The 21,568-nt window shown below is 35.7% G+C and overlaps 1 protein-coding gene across 2 annotated transcripts in view; it reads right to left on the bottom strand.

The window, feature by feature from the left end:
* Nucleotides 1-21,568, bottom strand: part of LOC150105338 (ATP-dependent translocase ABCB1-like) — a 417,983-nt gene that overhangs the window by 368,767 nt on the left and 27,648 nt on the right. For both annotated transcript variants that reach the window (XM_090394721.1, XM_090394720.1), the window contains exons 3-4: nucleotides 15,638-16,310; nucleotides 8,370-8,557 (exon numbers count right to left, since the gene is read on the bottom strand). In XM_090394721.1, coding sequence (XP_090250847.1) covers nucleotides 8,370-8,557; nucleotides 15,638-16,310 — 861 coding nt within the window. The remainder of the gene's footprint in view (nucleotides 1-8,369; nucleotides 8,558-15,637; nucleotides 16,311-21,568) is intronic.

Raw genomic sequence — 21,568 nt, 5'->3', positions numbered from 1 at the left:
CACCAACTAAGTCACCCCTCCTTGCCTGGTCTTTACAGACCTCATGGAATTGGTTATTTCCACTTTACACCTACCTTATTTAACCTTCTGAGCTTTGGAATACATTTATACATTGCTTCTACTAGATAGTTCTTTAGCTTTGTGCTTTTCTTCAAATTTTCCCAACATATTCCTATATGTCTGGTAATCATATCCCACTCTGCCATTTAAATCTCCAACAAGGACCAACTTTTCCTTTTTCGTTGTGCCAGTTGTTTCTCTTAAGGGTCAAAAGTCAAAAAATTTCTCCATTTCTTCATTGGTAGAATCTTCTGTGGGACCATAAGTACAAATAAGTCTCATTGTCCATTTCCCCCATTCTGATATTTGCCCACATCACTCTACTTCATATTGTCTGCCATTCAAGATTATCCTCATATTTAATGCTGAATACCATAGCTGCTCCCTCCTTTCCCTGATTGTTATTGCCTGAATATAATATTTTGTATTTGTTGCTTAGAAAGATCTCACCCATTTTTGTCTTCTTTGTTTGAGATCCACAACTACTATGTGGATCTAATACTTAACCAATTCTTCTGCTAGTTCCATTTCTATTTCATTGATGCTTCTTACATTGACAGTACCATTTCTTATATAGAGAAACCTGTGGAGTATTCATAACTATAAATTATTGTGGCATACGTGTGCATTTATAGTAGCTGATAGTACCAATCTTGAGCTCTGCTGATGTTGAGTTGAGATGTGTTCCAGACTTTTTTTTTTTTTTTTTTCATTGTAAAACTATTGATAAAAGATATGTTAAAAGCAGATACATGTTTTGGTTAGACTTTTCTGTGAAACTGAATAATTTTTAATAATAAAATAAAATACTCTGCAAAAAGCTTTTCTAATTCTTGTTAAATTCATAATTAATAAATAGATGTTAAAAATAATCTTATTTTGATAAGAAAGAATTAATTTTTTTATATGACAAAGGACTGAACACAATTAAATTAGAAAAGGAAAAATCTATGCCGCAAAATGTTACATTCCTTTTTACACAAATTTTGTAAAAGAGTTGATATAAAATTGCACCAGTTTTACATTAACTGTTTCTAGGCTATCTTTATGTCATAAATTATTTTTATAATTTTATACTTGTTAAATTTTAAACAAGAAATTTGTCCTCTACCTTAAGTTGTAATTTATGACAGAAGATATGATTCATACACAAAAGCTCTACTAATCACAAAATTCGTTTAACATATTTCAAATGTAATCTTTATTTCAGATAATTCAAATAAAAACTATCTATCTACTCTCTCTCTCTCTCTCACACACACACACATTGTCCATCTTGATAGTACCAATCCCCCATCCCAAGCACACATCTAAATGTACTATTACATTAGGGAGAGAGAGAGTGAGGGGAGGGGTCTGCCCATTGAAACACTAACTTCTTGGGGGGGGGGGGAAGAAACTGACTGCAGTTAAAGATTTCAATTCAATGGAATTTAATATTCCAGATATTGCACTGAATGCAGACAAGCTGTACACACTTACAAAATTGAACAATTTTTATAATAAAATTTTATTTCATACAAATAAAAATAAATCAGATACAATCATTGAGTTAACTGAAAATTACCACTTCTATTTTTATTTCTCTTCCTACCCCAAATGATAAGTGAAAACACATAAATGTTCACCAATCAGGGCTGTTACTATTACTATAGGATATAATGTGCTATCTAATCAGTAAAAGAAATGAATTAATATCTCATGCCAAAGTCTGCTTTCTTCACAAGGTCTTACACAACTGAGCACTCCATCAGTATCATACAATATAGTAGGCACAGATAATAGAAAAAATCAGCTATTTTGTTGAAATTCAAAAACCAGACAAAGATGAGCCTGCCATTTACAAAAGTGACTAATGCAATCAAAAGATAAAAAGAAAAAAAGTGTGAAAGATATCAATCTTCATTATGTGAGAGAAAGTGAAAATTCTTACAAAGTGAAGCAGAAACGAATTTTTCCTATAAACATTTTAACTTTCTACAGTAGTCAGAAATTGTATTCCTAAAGTTAGAAAGATAAATAGAACAACAGTGAAATGGATAAATAATGCCACCAAGCAGGAGTTTCAGAGGAAAAGATGTCAATAGAAGAAGTATAAAAGGGAACATAATTAGCAACTGCATGCAATGGTGAAATAGTATTTCTGGAACAATAGGAGATGTGGAATTAGAAAGTGATTTTGAGATATTCAGCACAGTGATAATCTAGATGTCAATAAAGCTGTGAGGTGGAGTAAAATTTTACCATTTAAGGGAACATGCTAAGGAATTAACAATATCCTTGATGTGGAGGAATACCAATGGAGTATAAGTAAAATAAAATGCTTAATTATAGATTGATTTGCATTTTTGGGATGGTAATTAAAGTTCACAGAAGTGAGTTAACACTCAGATATATAGGCAGATCTAGATGAGAACATGATCCTTTATGAGTACCAGAATAAACTTGTTAAGGGAAAGTCATGTTTCATAGCTCATATCTTGTTACTTTATCATATGTTTTATGATAAAGTAACAAGAATTTGGTAGGCGGAAATGAATAAACTGTGTCATTTGATTATGCAAAGCATTTAACAGATTGCCACATGGTATATAGGTATTAAAACTATGGCAGATAGGTCAGATAGCAGTTGTGTAATTGAAAGGAAAAGGCTAACAAGTGAGGTACTTTAAGTGCATGGTCTGCACCTAAATGAATATCATTACTATACAGCCTATTCAGGCTGTATAGTAATGATATTCATAATTTTCTCATTATACAAAAGCTGGGGAGAGTTAAGAGGAAATGAGGGTAAAGTAGTGGCCATAAAGGATCTGATTTATTAGATAATGCAGGTAGATACACAGGAATGTCAGTTCAATGTAGCTAAATGTGAGGTTTAGCACAGTGGAATTCAGAGATGAAAGAGTGCATGCCCTCCTGTGATGCTGTGCTAGAAAAAGTGAGAAGGAAAGTGAATGCAAAGTGATAATGGAAAGGGCATTAAAGTTCTGAGAACAAACTCCAAAGATAAAGAAGGCAGCCAAGAGAACTGCTGATATGGTGAAGAGGGTAATGACCACAAGAGACAAGAATGTGATTATTCTCCTCCTTGTATAAGGCTTTGATAATGGAAATGAGCACCTAGGCTCATTTCCATTATCAGTAATCTGTAATTACAGCTAGATTTGGATTTCTGTAATTATATCTAGATTTGGTCAGATAAGTTTAACAATATTATAACATTCTAGAAAGGTTAAAGAAGTGGTATCCAGGTTGCAGGATATTGCCATTCTCTCAGAAGATCCCACTGAATTGATTGTAATAAAGGAACTGAACAATATAAGAAAACAGATGGGAGTCAAAATGAATTATAAAAAAAAAAATCATAACTAATAGCTTAAAAATTCACATCTTATTGGAAGTGAATTTTTGAGGTGGGATAATTAATATCCTTCAACATTACATATGATTCAGAAATCTATTCCAGAAGAATCAAAACATGGAATAAATCTTGATGGCATGAAAGAGTTAACAAAAGATGAGCGAGTGGCGTTTTATGGTGACTTCATTATTAAAGATGTGTGCTGGATAATAGGATGCATAAGGTATGTTTTCCAGGTGGTAAAATGAGTAGAGTCATTAAAGCATTGGATATGAGGAGGGAGCGAGCAAAGGAGTTGATGGTTTTAATAGGAATGATTCATTTGACAGGGGACAAAGAGCACGTCAGAATGGATATCAGGAGGCCACTTAGTAGGATAAAAGAGAATAGTGTGACGAGAAGGGTAGTGAGCATGTTGCTTAGGTATGACTGTGGTGAGATGAAGCGAAGAGCAAGGATTATGAATGATATGCTGGCTGAAATGTGTGAGGAGATGGGAGTACAGTTTGTTAATGTGTGGAATGAGTTTGAAGAACGAAGTGAACTGTATGGGAGAGATGGACTGCATTTGAGTGATTATGGTGCGAGTTGCTTGGAGAGACTGCTGCTGGAAGGTAGAGAAGTGAATAGAGAGAATGGATCAGATCAAGCGGGAAATAATGTGGAAGAGCAGGAGAGTAAGAAAGGAAAGACTGAAGAAGTGGTTATGAATGGGGAAGTGAGTGGTATGAGTATAGAAAATGAGAGAAAGGATGTGCAAGAGGAGCAGGGAAACAGGGAGGCTCAGGGTGGACAGGGGGGGTACACAGCGTGAGAAGCGTGGATGCTCCATGAGGAGGTGAGAGCATGTGTAGACAGGAACGGGACGACCTGGGATTGAGAGAAAACAGTTGGAATTGGGGAGGGTTCAAGAATGAATGGGCAGAAATGGAAATGTCCCCAGTCGAGCATGGAGAGATCACATCGAGTGAGTGGTATTGCGTTTGCATACAAATGCTAAAAGTATAAGAAACAAGGCAGATGAAATGGTTGAACTAAATGCATTCTGTTCACCCAAATATTGTTGGAATAAGTGAGACATGGTTGGAAGAGGACGACATCCTGACAGGAATAGAGATGGAAGGGTATGATGTGTTTCATGAGGATAGAAGGGGTAAAAAGGGAGGGGGAGTAGTGCTATTGATGATAGAGAAAGAGTTATGTCCATACAAAGTAGACATGCAAGAGGGAAATAGTGCCAGTGGTTTTGAGGCAGTATGGTGTGAAATAGAGGTGAATGGAATCAAATACTTGGTTGGATGTTGTTACAGACCAGGTAATGTGGATGGTGGTGATAATGAAATGCATAATCAAATTAGAAAAGGGTGATCATAATGGGCCAATTTAATTATCGCAATATAGACTGGAATGATGAGATAGCAACTGGAAGTAAGAAAAATGAGTTTCTTGAGTTTTTGAGGGATAACTACCTCAGACAGTATGTAACAGAGGGCACACTAGGATTGAGGGTCTTGGATTTGGTCATCTCATCAGAGGATGTAATTATAAATAAGGTATCAAATCATCCACCAATTAGTGGAGAGTGACCATGAGGTGATTACCTGGGTGGTTGACAGCAGTGTGAGGACCTCTGTGAGAAAAAGATATATGTGAAAACTATAAAGGGGTGATATGAAGAGCTCAGAAGAGAGCTTGCGGGTGTAGCATGGAATGAGGAGTTAGCTGGTAAAGAGATCAATGCAGCTTGGGGGATTTTCAAAACTATCTAGTAGACGCAATGTCTAAATGTATTCCAAGGGTGAGAACGTTAAATAAGGTAGGTGTGAGATGGATGAATAAGGAGATTAAGCATGCGATACAAAGAAAAAGGGCATTGTGGATGCATCATAAGAGAATTGGAAATAACCAATTCCATAAAGTCTGCAAAGACCAGGCATGGAGGGTGACTTGGTTGGTGAGGGTAGCTAAAGAGAGGCATGAACAGCAGTTGGCTAATGAAGCCCAAAAAGAATCCTAAGGAGTTCTTTCGATATGTAGCCAGAAAAAGAAAGAATGATTATGGAATGATGACATTGATTGGAGAAAATGGTATAAAGACAGCTGTTTCAGAATGTGTGGTAGAGATACTTAATGAGCAGTTAATAAAGGTCTTTCAATCTTGTAAATGTGTGCTTATGGAGAAATTGAGAGCAGTAGATGATGGGAAGGGGAGACTGGACTGTAAGTGAGCAAGAGGTATATGGGGAGTTGAGTAAACTAGATGTTAATAAGGCTGTGGGACATGATAATATATCACCACGTATGCTCAAGGAATGTGCAAGGGATTTGACACCGGCCTTGACATAGGTCAAGTTCCTAAGAAGTGGAAGGAGGGCAAGATTGTGCCCCCCTCATAAAGGAGGTGATCAAACTCAAGCATCAAACTATAGGCCTATCTGTGTGTCAGGCGTTGTGGTTAAGTTGTTGGAGAAGCTTGTTGGGTTGACAACAATGGTATTATCTTTGATAGACAGCATGGATTTGATAAAGGGAGGTCATGTTTTAGTAATCTACTTACTTATTACAATAAAGTAATTGCTTCCTTGACAGAGGAGAAGGATACACAGTAATATACTTGGATTTTGCAAATGCTTTTGATAGAGTACCTCATGATAAGTTGACAGGTCAAACTAGAGCAGATGGGGTTGGATGTTAGATTGGTGCATTGGATTGGAGACTGGCTATCTGATAAGTATCAACAAGTTGTGTATGAGGGGAGCGATATCCAGGAAAAAGGAAAGTCACTAGTGGAGTGCCTCAGGGGTCTATTTTAGGGCCATTACTGTTTAACTTGTATATTAATGATATTGGTGAAGGTTTGGATTGGAGATATTCAGTTGTTTGCAGATGATGCAAAGTTGGGATGAACCATGAAGAGTAGTGAAGATGTTGTGGCCTTACAAGAAGACTTGAACAAATCGAGTGATTTGGGCACGGAAATGGGGGATGTGAGTTCAACGTTGCAAAATGTAAGGTTTTAAAATTTGGAAAAACAAAGATGGGATGCAGAATTTATGCTTGGTGAGGATATATTGTTGGAGGGGGACGAAATAAGATCTGGGGGTGATAATGGATAAAGATCTGAAATTTAGGGGACACATAGCCAAAATTGTGAAGACAATATAAAGGCTTCTGGGAATGATGCGGAGGACACTGACGTGTAGAAGTAGGGAGATTCTTGTTCCATTGTATAAGGCTTTGATTAGGCCACACATGGACTATTGTGCCCAGATTTGGTCACCTGGTTTTCAGAAGGATGAAGAGATGTTGGAAAGGGTCCAAAGGCGCACTGACTAAGGTAGTTTCTGACCTCTGGAATGTCGAGTAACGAGGAAAGATTGAGAAGATGCAACTTGCAGAGTCTGGTGGACAGGAGGAAGAGGGGGGAGGATATTGATATTGACCTACAAGTTGGTAAGGGGTTATTATAGGATTAATGCTGGAGAAGTTCTACATAAAATAGTGGGAGACAGGGGGAGAACCAAAGGTCATCCCTGGAAACTGTATAAAGAGGGTGTGAGTAGGGGAGTGAGAGGAAGGTTTTTTTCGCAGAGTTGTGAATGATTGGAATGCCTTGCCTGAGAGTGTGATGTCTGTAAGGAGTTTGAGCGTGTTTAAGACACGGTATGATGAGCTGTATGTGTGATAAAAGGACCTCCCAGATGAGTCTTTGACTCCATGAGGTCTTGGGGTAATAATAATAATAATAATAAATAATGCCAGCCTGGTTGGCTGAGTGGTTAGTGTATCTGCTCTCCAGTCAAAACGCTGTGGGTAGAATCCTGCCGTGGACATGGATATTTGTGATTGTCTGTGAAAATAGTGGTGGTGGTGGTCATCGGTAGATGGTGCTGTTGTAAATGATGAAGGTAGTTGTGATTAATGGAGTGGTGGGGATGGAGAGTTGTAGAGCAGGTGCCCTCCCTTGATGAGTCGTTGGACTCCCTGGAGGTGTTATGTAATAATAATAATAATGATTGGGTATGGATGAAGGAGAATGATTTACCTTCCCTGTTAAAAGGAAACACACAGATTCTGTTATATTATCTCCATTAACATACAAAACCCAAACTTGGTTTGTGACAAAAAGAGTACTGCTAAGAACAATTGTAAATATCACTGAGACCCCAAAATTTTTTTTATTATACAGCAACCCAAACAGTAGCTAAGATGAAAATGGCAGATGATCAATATTCACTATAGAGAAAGCAAAACATTCAGAGAAAGATCGAGAAAGAGCTGGTAAGATGAGATAATAAGAGTAGCAGGCAACAACTGCATGAAGAAAGTAAGTAAGAAAGTTAAATAATGTCTGTAAACCAATCTGTAAAAAAAAATGCAAAGAATTTTGGGAGAGGTATTTGTCCAGCAGGGGGGTAAAACCCGTTGATAATTTCATAAAATATAAAATCACCACTACTCAGATTACTAGAGGCCTGAAGCATTACCTTGTGAATGAGAATTCTCTGACTATATAGTCTTTATCTCTTTAAAGATTATATAGTCAGCCTATAGCCTTTAACTATAGCCTATAGAACACTAATACTAATGTAATAATAGGTTGACAAAAAAGAATAATTAAAAAAAACAAAAAAGAAACAGAAGATTTAACTAGATTAGATATCAAGCAGGATTGAGAGAGAGAGAGAGAGAGAGAGAACAAGAATTTTTAGATAAAGCTTGTATTTCTTATTTAAGAAATTACTTATACTTTGAGAACACTAAGGCATTATTTATCATCATTTAAATAAGATTTGTTTAACAGAAAGAAAAAAATTACATGAGTTATGTTGAGCATTAATCAGCAGCAACATCAATATTGATTTATTTAATGTATCCTCATTACAGCATAAAAAATATCAGGATTAAGTTTTATTATAATAAACAAATATTGTTCTGGACTCACTTGCAGAAATGCAGCAACAAATACAGCAATACCAATGTAGACATAATATAAGGCAAATGAATTCATATATTCTTCAAACACATCTGGAGAAATTTCATCATATGATGACTGTTGTTGTAATGGTTCAGGAAACACAGTTGGCATAGTAGTGATTAATAATGAGGAAAAAACTGATGTTAATGTAGATCCTGATTAAGGAAAAACAGCTATGAGTAAAACTAATCAAAATAATTTAAATTCTTAAAATACAAAAATGTTTTGATATTAACAAAATAAAATGAGGTCTTATAAACAATACGTCCTTTAGCACTTTAATCTGTTTCACTGATTCTGTTTTTTTTTTTTTTTTTTTTTTTCCTGGCTGTTTTACCTCACCTGGCAGACCTGGTGTACCCTGGACAACCTTGCCAAATGATATTAAAAGAGTGTAGGCATTTTTTAACTCACATGCGAAGGGTTACATATTATACATTTAGTGTTAGAGGTGCGATGAGTTAAATAATCCTGTTCCCTTGCCTGTTTGTTACAGGCTGGAAGCAATTCTTCAAGCACCTCCAGCCTGAAATAAACAGGAAGGTTTTCACAATGGGCAAGAAAAAAAATTCAACACCACCTATCATATCCAGGGTCAGATTTTTTTATTGCACTTTTTTTATTACTCTTAAAATATTAGTCACATTTTAATATAATTAACAGTTTTTATTTAATACAATAATATTAAGATTTTATTAAAAAAAAAATTAGCTATGATCTTTTATTCCTGTCTAGGGAGTATGCAAGGCTGTTTTAGACCTATCTAACTTTTGAGTATTGAGTGGGCAGTTCAATCTTTACTGGTAGCCAATCAAAGATAGCTGGTCCAAGGCCATCACTAATTTAATTCAGCATGCAGTGAAGAAACGACTAACAAGTGCTGCCATCTTGCGGTCCCTAACCTTAAAAGAAAATTGAGTTTATGAGATGAAAACCGAGCTTCTGGGAGAAAAAAAAGTTTGCCCATGTCAGAGATTGACTAACTCAGGAACTGGTTAAAAAAAGGCTTAGAAAATGTTCCTCTCAAGAACTGTGGAGTGCAAGTGGCACTACCACTGGGCTACACAGGCTCTATTTTATTTAATATAGATCAATATAAATATTTTATTTTTCTTCTTCCTATCATGAATTTTAAGATAGTTGGCTTATTTGGTCTCATGTCATTGCTTTCTTGGTTTCCCAGCTGTTCTTTTTTCCATTTAATTTATATCCATATAGTATTTTTGACAGCCTGATATTGTCCATTCGATTTAGATGTTCTAACTTTTTTTGATTATATTTACTTATACAATGGTTAACTGGTTTTATATGCAGAGATTGTAAAACTTCATTTTTTTTATGGTCCCACTTGGTATATCCAGTTGTTTTTTTTCTGAGAAATTTCATTTCTGCTATTTGATTCTGTTTTTCATTCTTCTTTTTTATGGTCCATGTTTCACTTACATATAATAAAGTTAGTTTAGACAAAACGTTATATAGCCTGATTCTGGTGTGTTTTTGTACCAAGGATGGCTTAAATACATTATCTGATCAAAAGTATCTGGACACTCCCTCTATAATTCGTAAATTGACGTCTAGATGTCACTACTGGGTAGGTGAAGGGAGCTCAGTGACTTTGAATGTGGACTAGTTATTGGTTGCCACATCAGTAAGAAATCTGTCAGAGTCATTTCAACTCTCCTCAAGTTGCAAAAGTCAACAGTTGGTGACATGATTGTGAAGTGGAAATGTGGAGACACAACAAAACCAGTCCGGTAGGCCACGTTTAATGACAGACAGAGACTGTCGATCGTTGAACAAGGTGGTTCGTGGAAATTGCCAGACATCGAGTGAAACAATCACCCAGAATTCCGCAGTACTACTAACTGTCCAGCCAGCACCATGACTGTGCATCAAGAGTTAAGAGGAATAGGGTGCCTCCACATTTCCACTTCACAATAATGTCACCAACTGTTGACTTTTACAACTTGAGGAGAGTTGAAATGTCTCTGCAGGTGGTGTTTAGTGTTTACAGGAGAAATGTTTGGTTTATGGGCAGCTGCTCAGGTAATGCTACTGGAGAGTGGACAACTGGAAACATGTGATTTGAGGTGATGAATCACGCTTTACCATGTGGCAGTTCGATGGGATGGTCTAGGTGTAGTGAATGCATGGAGAATGATTCCTGCAAGCATGTGTAGTGCCAACAGTGAAATTTGGAGGAGGTGGCGTTACAGTGGGGGGGGGGGGTTCTTGGAATGGACTTGACCCTCTTGCAACACTACACAGAAATCTAAATGTGGAAGGTACAAGGACATTTTGACCGATTGCATACTGTCTATGGTAGAAGATCAATTCAGTGATGACTATTGTCTGTATCAGCATGACACTGCTACCTGCCATAAAGCAAGGTCTGTGAGGGAGTTGTTTGTGGACAATAGCATTCCTATTGCATAAGGACAATAGCAAATTGGACTGGCTGGCCCAGAGCCCTGACCTGAATCCCATAGAACACCTTTGGGATGAATTAGAATGCAGACTTTGCTCCAGACCCCAATGACCCACATCACGAACTGTTCAGGCTACAACTCTTCAGGAAAAATGGGCTGCTATTCCTCCAGAGACATTCCAACACCTGGTAGAAAGTCTCCCCTATAGAGTTAGAGCTGTCATAGAAGCAAAGGGTGGACCCACCCCATATTAATATCCACTACTGGAAAGTGTGTCATAAGGAAAGTCTGATTAAAGCTTTGAGTAGGTCCAGATATTTTTGATCAGATAGCATATATTATTTATTATGCTGTTTACTTCAACAGAATTTAATATTTTAATGTCTATATTTTTTTTCGTCTTCATATGATAAGTCACATCCTAGGAATTTGAAAGTATTTACTTATTCTAATATTTTATTATTACTAGTTTACTTCTTATTGTTATCATTATTTTTGTCTTTATGTTTGATATTCTCATATTATATTGTTGTGAAATTTCATCTAACGATTTCACTGATCTCTGCAGAAGATGATCTGAAGAGATATGATCACATTCTGATGATAAATGTAATTTGATAATATGCAAATAATAATGTATCTATCTTTATTTGTATGCCAAGTGAATTATGATGTTTCCAGATTATTATAATTTTATATATATATACAGGGTGTTCGGGATAAATTTGACATATTTATAATTAATTATATTTTTCCGTAAGTTACATGTATTAACACACACTTCTCTTCATTTAAAAGTTTGGACCCTTCTTCATTCACATACAAGATGTCAGAAAGGATGGATAGCTGGAACCCACCTGAATCATGGAAGAGAATAACTTGTATCATGATGATTCGTGCCCGCCATCAAAATAAGGATATTACGACTGCTGCCCAATGCTCCCTGAATACAGTAAAAACAATCAGGCATGAACTAGAGACTTGCAATGGTGACTACGAGGATGTAGCAAGAAGAAAGATCCCTAGCAGACGATCTGATTGCGTTCGTACAGCAGAATTTCTCGCAAATCTGCAGGAACAGGTGTTGAAGAACCCTGGCATTGGAATTCGGGCTTTGTTCGTGGAGTTGCTAACTGTAGTCAAGCCCTGGATAACAAGGGTAGGCAATGGTAGGCCGTATGTATGGCAGCAGGATTCGGCCCCTTGCCACACCTCTGGGAAAAGTCAAAAATGGTTGTCTGAAAATTTCTACGACTTCACCAGTCCAAATGTTTGGCCTCCAAACTCCCCAGACCTTAACCCCATGGATTATTTTGTATGGGGCGCAGTTGAAAAAGACACCAATCGCACTTCCAGTAATACAAAAGCCCAGACTTGCAATGGTGACTACGAGGATGTAGCAAGAAGAAAGATCCCTAGCAGACGATCTGATTGCGTTCGTACAGCAGAATTTCTCGCAAATCTGCAGGAACAGGTGTTGAAGAACCCTGGCATTGGAATTCGGGCTTTGTTCGTGGAGTTGCTAACTGTAGTCAAGCCCTGGATAACAAGGGTAGGCAATGGTAGGCCGTATGTATGGCAGCAGGATTCGGCCCCTTGCCACACCTCTGGGAAAAGTCAAAAATGGTTGTCTGAAAATTTCTACGACTTCACCAGTCCAAATGTTTGGCCTCCAAACTCCCCAGACCTTAACCCCATGGATTATTTTGTATGGGGCGCAGTTGAAAAAGACACCAATCGCACTTCCAGTAATACAAAAGCCCAGTTAATGGATAAAATTAAAACAGTTTTTGCGGCCCTTCCCAGGGAGACTGTAGCATCAGCTTGTTCGAGGTTCCGAAGCAGAATTGAAGCTGTGATCGATGCTAATGGTGGTTATTTTGAGTAAATCTTGTTGATAGTATTGTAATTAACTCTGCCTGTAATGTTTTTTTGTCAATTCATTAAATTTAATAGATACAAAGAAGATTTTCTTTTTCCTTACGAAACTGTCAAATTTATCCCAAACACCCTGTATATATATATATATATATCAAAAAGCAGAGGTGATAGGGTACAACCTTACTGTACTCCTCCTGATATGTCTCTCCACTGTGATATTTATTTTAATTTGACTGTTATTTTATTTTATCTCCAGTGTATGTTTCTTGAATAGACTCTAAGAGCTAGTTTGATATATTTACATCGGTTAACATTTAAAATAACTTGTTTATTAATTTTATCAATGCTTTTTCATAATCAACGAAGGCTACGTGTGTTTCTTTTGGAAATTCTCTTGCTTTTCAATTAATATTTTTTAATTGAAAACTGAGTCTATACAAGATTAGCCTTTTTTGAATCCATTCTGTTCTTCTAGTAGTTTGTCCTTGACAATGATACTGTTTAGTTTCTTATTTATTATTATTATTGCATAACACCTCCAGGGAGTCCAAAGACTCATCGAGGGAGGGCACCTAGTCTCCACCAACCACAACTACTTCCATCATCTACACCAACGCCATCTACTTCCGACAGCCACCACCAGTATTTTCACAGACAATCACAAACATCCATGCCCATGGTGGGATTTGAACCCGCAGCCTTTTGGCTGGAGAGCAGATAAGATAACCACTCAGCCAACCAGGCCAGGTGGTTAGTGTATCCCTATTCCTGCAAATATTTCGTACCCTGCATTTAGCAGACTGATTTTCCTATAGTTATTGCAGTCATCTTTATTTCCTTTTTTTTTATAAACTGGGAAAATCAGCATCTTTTTCCAAAAATTTGGAGTTTTTCCAGAAATCTAGATCATGTTAAAGAATTTCAGAAGTCTTTCATTAAATTTTAGACTTGCATTTTTTACAGTTCCATGTTTATATTGTCTTCTCCTGGTGTTTTCCTATTTTTCATCTTATTTATTGTATTTTTTAATGCTGACATCATAATATTTTCTGCTATCAGTCCAGCGATTTTGAAAATAAGTTACCCATTTTTCTAAATGTATTATTTGTATTTTTACCTTTCTTTGTTCATGTATTTTATTATTTTATAGGTTTTTCATTGTGGCTTAGATATATCCTTTTCTATTTCAGTTATGAAATTGTTCCATCTCCCTCTACATTTTTTTCCTTAATTTTCATTTTGCAATTGCATTGTGTACTCTATTTTACTTCTAGTGGCTTGGAAATGAGTCATCCCTGGAAGTTACGAAAGGAAACTGTGAGCAAGAGGGTGAGGCGTGGTTTCTTTGCATGGAGGGTGGTTGAGCCATGGAATGCATTGTCTGATAGAGTGGTGAGGGCGAGAACAGTCAATGAGTTTAAGGAGTGGTATGATAGACTTTGTGTTTCTTAGGGGGAACCTCCCCTCGATGAGTCTTGACAGACTTTATGTTCTTAGGAAGGACCTCCCACGATGAGTCTTTTGACTCCATGGAGGCCTGAATAATAATAATAATAATAATAATAATAATAATAATAATAATAATAATAATAATAATTTCTTAACTCGCTCTCTCTTTTTTTTATTATATTTTCTATTTCTTTGTCCCAGTTTCATAGTCCTCTTTTCTATTCCATTTACTCTTTATTACTAAGCTTTCTGTTGCTGCTTTTGTCAGGATTTGTTTCGGATTTTCCCATTCCTCTTCTATGTCATTTGATTCATGTATGATTTCTGTTTTTAAATCAGTGCATTTCTGATATTGTTGCCTAGTATGGGAATCATGTAATGAAGAAATTTTATAATTCTCAAAATAGTTAATTTCCACTTCATTTAATTTTAGCCATTTTGGTTTAAACTGGATTTTTGCTAATACTATATAATGATCAGAATTGATTCAAAACCTTGATATATTCTTACATCTAGGATTAACTCAGCTAATTTAAAATATGCGATAATGAAGTCAATAACTGACTTACATCCTCTGGCTGACCATGTATATTTTATATATTTCTTTAAGTTTAAATACCAAATTCATTATTCTCATTTTATTATAAATGACAAAATCTCGCAGTTTGTGTCCATTTTAATTACGTGCCATCACTAAATCTCCCTATGTTTATTTTGTATTTCCTGTTTCCTTTTCTGGCATTTAAATCCCTTGCTAGAAGTAAACAGTCTGTTTTATTTGTTTTATCAATGACTTTCAAAAGCCATTTTAAACCTTTTTCAAAGTAATACGTTTGCAGTTTTTTTGTAAAAGTTTTTATTGTCTTCTTCTTTCTCCTTTTCTGGTGCATATGCCCCGATTATTGTTATGTGACCTCTTAACGAGTCTAATTTCTATTAGTCTTTCAGTCCAGTAGTTATAATATACAATACTGTTCTTCATAGATTTGCGTATCATTATACCTGCTTTTGCTCTTTCTTCTTTTTTCACTCCACTACAGATTTGTAAATAGTGATTTATTTCTTTGGCATCATTCTGTTTTTTCTTTGTTTCTGTTACTATACATATCTTTATATTGGTTTGGTTTAGTTGTTCATTTTTTTATTTGAAGTCGCAATTTTTATTATATGTTATTTCTTCCACCTTTTCCTGAATAATGGTAATTTTCCTGACAGTCTTACATTTACATTAAGATGACTTACATTTAGTGTCTTGTATTCACTCTTCATCAAATAATGTGTCTAACATAATTCTAGACATTCTTCCATATCTTTTGCACTGATTTAGTGAATTCTTTAACTCATCATTCCCTAATCTATCCTTGCAGTCAATTAACAGACCTTATAACATTTAATAAAATTAATCTTCATGAAAACAATCAATGACAAGAAAACAAAGAAAAATAATACTTTTCAGAATAAAAAAAAATCTCTAACCTGGTAATTCTGACACAACAGTGAGATCTTTCACTGATGTTTCAATATTCTGATCATCTGTCGGAAGTGAATAATTTGGAGAGAGAGAATACTGTTGAAATGAAGAAACAGAAGCAGCACTTGCAACTTCCTGTGATTGACTTGAAGTAGTAGGTATTTTCAGTGAGGACAATGAAGTATATGGTATTTGGGTTGAAGTTTTTTGCATTTCCAGTACTGGTTCCGTGACTCCTAATGAAGAAAAACTGGGAGATCCTGCTGGTGGTAAAGAACTCTGCATGACAGAAGGAAGAGTAATGTTTGAAATTTCAGATAGTAAAGAAATACCTAATATTCCTGATGGAGATGGGAGAATTTCTGATGATACAGAGGAAATAGAATTTTCTGGTGCAAAAACTGTGCTTACTGCAGATGTAGCAGAGGTGTTAGAGACAAATGGGATAGTTAGTGTTGAAGAAATATTTAAAATTTCAGATGAAAAAGTAACATTATAAAGAGTAGTATTTGCAGCAATACTTTCAGATACAGCTTTTCCAGTACTTGCTTGAGAGATGAATGTATTTGTCATATCACCAAAAACAACTGCTAAGATTGGCCAACCAGCTCCATGTATGATGGCAAAAACAGATCCAGCAAACATTAGAAATATATCCAATTTTGTTGCATAAGTAAACTGAAAAAAATAAAACAATATTTTACAGATATGATCTAAAAGCCATATCAAAAAATATATATTGTTCAGTTGACTCTCACAATAGCAAACACCATCATAACAAACCACTGAAAAGTTCTGATCAAAGACTCATACAAATTATGAATTTCCTTTAACAATGCCATTATTAAAGGAAATTTACTACAGCAAACAATCCGCTAAATTAAACTACTATTTTGGTCTTCACGAATTTGCTATAGCAGGGGTCAACTGTTTTTTATCTTTACAATATCAGAATTTATTTTGAGCAAACCAATATACATGAGACTGAAATTACAAATAATTTACTCTCTGACAATGACTGACAGTTCAATGTGACAAAGAATAAGATCATGCAATCCAGGGATAATCCCTACTCCTCTCCCAATATTCCCTACAGAATGAAGGGTTGTGGGTTACAAAGTTTAGTTAACAGACAGAAAGGGAGGGAGGTGAGGATTTACTAGGAGAGAGCATTATAGGAAGAATTATTATCATCATCATAACAAACCTTCAAAGTGTGAAAGGACTAATTATGGGAGGGAAACTCTCATTCAGCCAGAAATATATCTATTATATTGTACCTTACACTCCTTCATATTTCAGGAATGTAATTTGTCCCACTTCCACTCTAAATATAAAATGCCCCTGCCAATATAAAAATCTAAAAAAATGTCATATCAACTCTTTCTCACCTGACAATAACTGCAATTTACATTTCTTCAATTCTCCTCATAACCAACATGCCACACATTAGCCGGTTAAATCAGTGACTGGTTGTCAGATAGGTATCAGAAAGTTGTCAGTTTAGGGGCTATTGTTGTTCGTTTTGTATGTTAATGATATTGGGATGTTTAGCTAGTGATATTGATATGCAGCTGCTTGCAGATGATGCAAAACTGGGGAGAGCAATGCAGAGTCAAGCGGATATTATGGATTTACAAGAGGACTTGAATAGATTGCAAGAATGGGCAGGTAAGGGGAACTATCAGTTCAGTGTTGCAAAGTGTAAGGTTTTGAGATTTTGGTAAGCAATGATGGGATGAAAAGTATACACTTGGTGGGGAAACTTTAATGGAAGTAGAGGAGATGAGAGATCTAGGAGTGATGGTGGATAAGGACCTGAAATTCAGAGGCCACATTGCACAAGTAGTAAAGAGGGCACGTCAGATAATGATGTGATGTGACAATGATGCGGAGGACCCTGACATGAAGAAATAAAAAGGTAATGATGCCATTGTATAAGGCCTTAATCAGGCCTCATATGGATTATTATGTACAGATTTGGTTGCCTGGTTTTCATGCTGACGAGAATATGTTGGTAAGGGTCTAGAGAAGATTCACAAAGGTGATCAGCGGTCTTTAGAATGTGGAGTACGAGGACAGCTTGAGAGAATGTAAGTTGCAGAGATTTGTGAATAGGAGGAAGGGGGGGGATATAACTGAGACATATAAGCTAGTCAGGGGTTGTTATCAGGTCAACATGGAAGAGATTTTTCATAGAATAGGAGAGCACTAGAACAATAGGCCATTGCTGGAAACTGTATAGGGAGAATGTGAGCAGAGGAGTGAGGAGTAGGCTCTTTGCATGGAGAGAGAGGTTGGCAAGTGGAATGCATTGTCTGAGTGTGTTGTGGGTGTATACACACAGAATCGGTTTAAAGCATGGTTAGATGAGCACTATGTGTGTGTGTGTGTGTGCAATAGTGTGCATCTCCCACAATGAGGCTCTGACTCCATGGAGGTCAAATGCTAATAGTAATAATAATAATAATAAAGGTAAACATTCCAGACAGTTGATATTGTCTTAGTTTACTAATCTCACCCCCTCCAAAGTTGTCACATCAACTTTGGAGGGGTGAGAACATATACAGACAGTATAGACAGTACAGACAGTATAGTGAAAACATACACAGACAGTATAGACTTCTTGAAAATTAGCGAACAGATATTTCATTCTGAAAATAACAGTGCATTATCAGTCTGGAATAAATAAGCAGTTCAAATGAGATAGAATACAACCAATTTAAAAGATTAACCAATAAAGACAAATACTGTAATCTAAAAGGGTAATATCAAACAATAGATTATTCATTTTTGATATTTGTTGAGGATAAGAATCACTCATAATTTCAAGATAGATAGATAGACAATCATTCCAATTTAAAAAAGGATGGTAATAAAGCCTCTGGACTCTCCTTGAACAGATGTTCCGATTTAAAGCTGCTTTTATTAATTAGGTGATCATTTCAAAGAATTCCATATTTAATACCAACATCATTTGTGCAGGACTAGACTTGTAAGATTTACAGAGCCAAATACAGTTGACTCTCAGTACAGCAAACTTGTAGGGAAAGTTTGTTCCAATGAAGTTTTTTTTTAGCATTGCATAGTTATATGCATAGAGCTTTGAGCAGGACTTTTCAGCCAGTTTTTTATAGTAGTGTTGTAAGTGATGGACTCTTATTATGCTTTGCTCGTTAAATATGGATATCTTACAATACCGCAACCATTAAATATGTGTTCTGTTCAAGAGTTCACAGACTTGCTACACTGTGTTAATTTAGACTGGACGATAGCCTTTCTAACTCATGAGATACTCTCATCCTGAAAATATCAAAAATAAACATTTTTGATATTACAATTCTAACTCGTGGTATTTTAATCCATTGTTGTATTACCTGGTATTCTGCCTCATTTAAATTGCTTGTTCATTTCCTGCTAATAAAGTACTATTATCAGTTGACTAATTATCAGTTCCATGGAATAATGAGCTGTGGGAAAAAGAGGATAAGAGTTTTCCAACTCTATGTATAGCTGAACAGTGGTACAACCACTTCCTTATTTCTACTTGTCAATGGGTGCCTTATCAGCAGTGTGCTACACACACACATCTTCCAACAGTTGTAATGTTTAACTAACTCTCTGTAATACAACTGTACACAGAATAGGTCAGAAATGTTATTAATTCCTGCACTCTGTTATCCTCTTTTTCCCACAGCTCATTATTCCATGGAACTGATAATTAGTCAACTATGGTGCTTCCCATAGCAATCTGCCTGGTAGTTGTACATATATATCTTTTCCCTGCTTAACCATTTCCTAAGTCCACATGATCAAATAGTGTTTGTATTGATAGCTCATTCAAAATCAAATCCTGTGAAGTTATGACCAAATTTTTATTTCAACCTCATACTAAATATCCTTCAAGTATGTGCTCAATTATCCTTAAGGATAACATATCTCTCGTTGAGTTTAAGGAGAGAAATAACACACTGTGGGAATAATGTTTAGCATGAACCTCCTGTACTGAGTCTTAAGACTTGATGAATATGCCTGGAAAACAATAATAATGAATAGGTTCATTAAGCTTCAAGGCAAGAATATGTTAGAAGAGAAAAAATAGTCAGTACTCAATTTATGATTCATTCTGATGATCCTGTCATAATAATATGCTAGCATTTAACATGCCTGAATGCTAAAATATAGATTTATTTTGTTATATTTTTAAATTAATTTTACTCTTTGTTTACAGTGAAATAATACAATGTACAAATTATTACACAAAATTACTATGCACTTACAGTAAGTTGGAAACACAAACAGGAAGAGTAATTCTTCAAAGCTTCAAACTGCTGTTTTATTAATTGAGTAATTCAGGAGAAGACAGGGGAGGATAGTTCAGGAATGGCAGGTTCCCAAGAAGCACAGCTTGTGGATGTCCAGGTTCACCTTCATTATGTACATTATATCTCCTTTTATTTACGGAATAAACTTCTCTGTAGCAAGCAATTGAAGCTTGTATTGTTCTGTCTACTTAGTAATTTTCTCATGTTGGGCATCCATTCCTCAAACAACCAAACTATCTCATTAACAGAGACAAATGAGTTGCTTTTGCCAATTTGTTCACTGTAAATGTTTTGGAGAGATTGGCTTCTTCTGCTTTTTTTATTTTTATCTCTTCTTTTTCAACTTTATTTGCTTCTAGTTCTACAAGGTCTTCATTAGCAAGCTCTTCCTCCACAGCTTTTTACATCTTCATTGTAAATCTCCAGTTTTAATGATTTAGCTAGCAAAACTATCTTGTCACTAACCTCTTGTAAGACTTTGTCTTTGTTGAATCCTGTGTGAAGACAGAACATATATTTTCAGCAATTTTTTCCAAACGCCATTCATACACTGTGCTGTCACATCACTCCATGCTGCAGTACATTTTTTGTAAAATGCAAGATATTATATTCCTTCCAAAAGTGTCTGAGGGTTTCTCACCCTCAGTAGCAAGCAATAGCTTGAGAAAACCATTTCTTAAATAACATGTCTTGAAGTCATCATAAAGCACTTCCCTCCAGTTAGTGAGTGATCAAGAAGTGATCACATGTGATATATGAGGATGTACAAGGCTGGTGATAATGATTATTATTATTATTACATAACATCTCTAGGGAGTCCAACGACTCATCGAGGGAGGGTACCTACTCTACAACTCTCCATCTCTGCCACTCCACTAACTGCAATTACCTTCATCATCTACACCAGTGGTTCTCAAAGAGTGCATCAGGGTGCACTGGTACGCTCTAGAAGATTTGCAGGTGCACCCTGTGGTATTCCAGAGAAATATGTGTCCAGATATAAAAATAAATATGGTTACTCTATTATACCTTTTCATTACGGATATACCGCTCTTTTTGTCAACATATCATTATTATGTTAATTAACAGTGGTTTTTCTTGCAAAGAGAACAAGATTATGGTTTATTCTTGTTGTGTATATTACTCATTTTAAAAGTGTTGGAAGTGGATGTTATGTGCATATTACTTATTTTCAGATAAATACACTCAAATAAAATGGATAGATTTCTCAAAAAGAAGCGTGATATTGAAGAATCAGATTCTGGAAGTGAGCAAAAGTTAAATGCAAGTAAGAAAGCAAAATCGCGGCCTACTCGCAAATATAATGAAAGTTATTTAAGCTTTGGTTTCACTTGGACCGGAAGCGAAAATCATCCTTTGCCGCTATGTTTAGTATGTAGATGTAAAATGGCAAATGAATCATTGCTTCCTAGTAAATTGAGTAAACATTTTAAAACTATACACTCTAATTTACAACATAAATCTGTAAGTTTTTTCAAGAGATTGTCTGAACAGCAAACAAAAGTGGTAAATTCTTTTAAAAGTATAATGACTATTTCTGATAAAGCTCAAATCGCTTCTTATCAAGTCCCAGAACTGATAACAAAAAAT

The sequence above is a fragment of the Typopeltis vanoorti genome, chromosome 6, assembly GCF_054136105.1.
Source record: "Typopeltis vanoorti isolate ZY-2024b chromosome 6, IOZ_Tvanoo_1.0, whole genome shotgun sequence".
Lineage (NCBI taxonomy): Eukaryota > Metazoa > Arthropoda > Arachnida > Uropygi > Thelyphonidae > Typopeltis > Typopeltis vanoorti.
The sequence above is the reverse complement of the archived record's forward strand: the minus strand, read 5'-3'. Positions and strand labels throughout refer to the sequence as shown.